General features: G+C 35.3%; 1 protein-coding gene across 1 annotated transcript; it reads right to left on the reverse strand.

Moving 5' to 3' along the window:
* Positions 1-1,869: 1,869 nt before the first annotated feature.
* LOC140889702 (uncharacterized) lies at positions 1,870-3,885 on the reverse strand. Its single transcript, XM_073297426.1, has 3 exons — positions 3,829-3,885; positions 3,324-3,709; positions 1,870-3,280 (listed from the first exon to the last, which is right to left on the reverse strand). Exons 1-3 carry the CDS (start codon positions 3,883-3,885, stop codon positions 1,870-1,872), a joined length of 1,854 nt encoding a protein of 617 aa, XP_073153527.1.

Consider the following 3,885-nt stretch of genomic DNA (forward strand, 5'->3'; position numbering starts at 1 on the left):
TGATTTCTCAGTGTTGAATCGTGTGTTCCCAACACTGAGTCAGTTCCACCTATGACCGTTAATAACACTGCTCAGATTATGTTGAATGCTAATGCTATTCGCTCTCAAATGGCTCATGCTGAACAGAAAATTGCTCAAGTCAAAGCTGATCTCGAGTATTATGAAGCCTTAATGGCTGAGTACAGGCTTAAACTTGGACTACCAGGGCCCTCTGGACAAAAAGGGGGAGTAGGATCAAGTGCTGATCAAGCTGAAGAGGAAGCTGTTTAGATATTTGGTTTTAAGATTTTTCTTATCCTTATCTATTAGTTTGTTATTTTGCTTTAAGTTCGAAAATATTTATTAATCTCTGATATGCTAATGCACTATCTGATACTCTGATCTTGTGTGTTGAGAGTCGGTGTTGACAATACAACCACACAACACTGTTTCTGAGATGCTTAAATTCAGAGGGAGCATTAGTTGCATAAAGATAGGGGGAGCTATTTGCACTTGTTTGTGTGTTTTGTCCAGAAAGGCAAAAAGGGGGAGTTTGAAAGATCATGTTGTGCACATGTCTTTTAAATTATTTCTTTATTACATTCGATTTCTATCTTTGGAGTTTTGCCTTTCTTAGACAAGTGTTAAAGTTGGTAATATTGATTAAATCTGATACGAAATATTCAATATCTAATGATATTTTGTTTCCCTGATATGTAGGTTCTTATTTATGGAAACAATTTGAAGTTTTATTTAAAGGAGTGCATAGGATCGATCAAAGAAGACAATTAAGAGAGTGAAATATAGAGAGCAAAATATATAGAGAAAGTACTGCAGAAATTCTAAAGTATTGAAGATCAATCGTTGAAGAATTTCTGAAGTGTTCATCGCTACTACACTGTGTTGTCGAGTAGTGTTGGAAACACTGAAGAACACACGAGTGAAGTGTTGTTCAGAAAGTGTTTCTTTGGTTTTCATTTTTCGGCTTAGTACTTCATATTGATGTTTTATTCTAGTTCTTACTAGTTTTTAGGAAGTCTTTTATTTTTTCAATTTGTTGAGAAAAATAGTTTTTTATAAAACAATCACTAGTCGGTTTTTGTAAATTGATTTTATTTTTCTAGTGATTATTTCGCCATGAGGCATCGCGCAAGTACTTGATACTTGTGCATAATTATCTGTGTTATTGTTTACTTTTGCTATTAGTTAAATAATCTGTTGCACAGTGTTATCATGAAGTGACAACACTAACAGATAACACTCACTCAAAAAGTTTTATGGTATTTCTGTGATTTTAGACTGTCCAAACCTAACAGTGGCAATACAAAATATGGTCTTCACCCTTCATTGGAGGGCAAGCCCATCTATAGCAGCTTGTGAAACCACGGTTTTTGCAATATTAATCTAGGTATTCAGATATGAGATATAGACTCGACGATGATTTGGTTGCTAACATTATGATCCAAATTCGTGAACATACATGTCGAAGCTTTTCTTTTTGTTCGAAAAACCTTGGACGTTTTGTGTTAGGATATCAAATATCTGAGTTTTAGTGTTTGAAAAAAGTACTTCAGACACCAACTTGATATATAAACAATTGGAAGCAAATTAAGAAGAGCGGAAGCAAAAGCAGAAGAGCAGATCAGCAGATGCTCTCTATGAACCAGCTAAAGCTATTAACCAAAGGTCTCTAGTACACTGATTAGACTCAGATCTATGCAGCCAAAGTGTACCTTCTTACAATGAAATAAAAGACAAGAAAACGACTAGTTACCAACAGACAGGGGCGGAGCCAGGATCTTGGCTCAGTGTGGGCAACAATATACTATAATTAAATAAATTAAAAAAATATAGAATATTCTAGTCATAAAACACCACAAAATAATTACCTTACAATTGTTCTTTTCGAGTCTTCATATTTTGAAAGCTTTGTATAATAGTTTCATTATCAATTGTTAGAAATATTTCTTTCTCTACATAAACAATTAGACTATCATTCATCCACTCATCACCCATTCGATTGCGCAACCTGTCTTTCACAATTCCCATAGCAGAAAAAACTCTCTCTACACTTGCAGTCGCAACTGGTAGAATTAATGCCAATGTCAAAAGTTTATAAACCAATGGGTAAACCTTATTTTTCTTTGACATAGCTACCTTCTCTGAAAGATCGCCAAGGCCTTTCAATCCTTGAAATGATTTGTTCGAACGCATGTCACATATATAAGTTTCAAGTTGATCATCAAGTATGAGGAGATCAACTCTAGAGAAATTTTGTGGATAAAACTCAGCTAGTTGTATCAATTTCTTCTTCTCAAAAGCCGAAAATGAGTTTTGTGGACACAAACAAGCTACACATAATAGTAACTCCATACCTGCCTCTGAGAAACGATCTTTTAACTCTTGAAGTTGCATATCAATAACATCATAGAATAAATCCACACGATAGTGATGCAAATTTGTCACTTCTGGTTGATTACGATGTGGACGACCACGAGGTGCCCAACGTGTGAACATACCATCCATTTTGAGAATATCAATGTAATGTTTCTCACAAAAACAGTGAACTTTTTTTAAAAATGAATCCCAACCATCATCTCTCATCCTTTGGAGTTGGTTTTTGCATACTTGTACCAAATCCATAGCATTCACAATATCCTGATCTTTCTTCTGCAATGCCATCGCCAGTTCACTCGAAATCCCTAAGATATATTTCATCAAGTGAAAATTGAATGCAAAATCAAATGAAAGTATTGACTCCAATAAATTAAATGCCTCAGTTTTTTGATCAGAAGAGCTGGAATCATCGTCTGAAATAATTTCAAGCACATCGGTAACAACAGAGAACATGGCAATTAAGTTGATCAAAGAATTGTGATGTGACCCCCAACGTGTATCCCCAGCACGTTGAAGGGTAGTTTCTTGATTAAGACCCCGACCACTTGAAATCTCACCCATCTCCAATGCCTCAATAATAAAATCTGAATGTTTCTCCCGAAGAAGATCAGAACGTTTGCAGGATGCTCCAACAACATTTACCACATCACCAACAACATGAAAAAAATTAGAAATCGGGAGATTTTTCTTAGCCACGGCTATAAGAGCTAGTTGAAGCTGATGGGCAAAACAATGTACGTAAAATGCACATGGATTCTCTTTTAAGATGAGTGCTTTTAGACCATTAAATTTACCCCGCATATTACTCGCTCCATCAAAACCCTGTCCTCTCAACTTAGACATGCTCAAATTATATCTAGAGAACATCTTATCAATTGCAGCTTTAAGTGAAAGTGCTGTAGTACTGGTAACATGCTCAATTCCATATAAAGCATTCATTTACATGCCCACTACTATCCACATAGCGCAAAACAACCGACATTTGCTCCTTTGTTGACACATCATGAGATTCATCAACTAAAATTGAGAACAATGACTCACCAACATCTCTGATAATAACATTAGTCATTTCACAAGCACAAGCATTCACTATATATTTTTGAATACCATGTGATGTTAATTTGAAATTTTTAGGAGCATTTTTCAATATCACATCATTGATCTCTTTATTATGAGCACCTAAAAACTCCAGTTGAATAAGAAAGTTACCTGTATTAAGAGAACCTTCAGTTTCGTCATGACCACGAAATGAATGGCCTTGTCGCAACAAAACTCTAACACAATCAATCGAAGCATTGAGACGGATACGATAATCATTTCTTATTTGCTTTGACTGTTTGTGCAAAATTGATTGAATGTGCTCATCTTGATTCATCAAAGATTCACAATTCATTCGAGCTTTATGATGTTCACTGTCATGTTGGCCAACATGAATATTTAACCTATCTTTACCCTTCCAATTTGTAAATCATTCGCTAACAAAAGCCTCTCCTCCTGCTTGTTTTCCAT

This window comes from Henckelia pumila, chromosome 3 (assembly GCF_033568475.1).
Source record: "Henckelia pumila isolate YLH828 chromosome 3, ASM3356847v2, whole genome shotgun sequence".
Taxonomy (NCBI): Eukaryota; Viridiplantae; Streptophyta; class Magnoliopsida; order Lamiales; family Gesneriaceae; genus Henckelia; species Henckelia pumila.

Bases quoted from the DNA above. Each gene is read 5' to 3' on its own strand.
- LOC140889702 (XM_073297426.1), bottom strand. From the start codon at position 3,885: ATGGAAAACAAGCAGGAGGAGAGGCTTTTGTTAGCGAATGATTTACAA. The intron at 3,710-3,828 runs GTAAAGATAGGT...TTGCACAAACAG, and splicing joins ATGATTTACAAATTGGAAGG to TCAAAGCAAATAAGAAATGA. The intron at 3,281-3,323 runs GCATGTAAATGA...GCATGTTACCAG, and splicing joins CGCTATGTGGATAGTAGTGG to TACTACAGCACTTTCACTTA.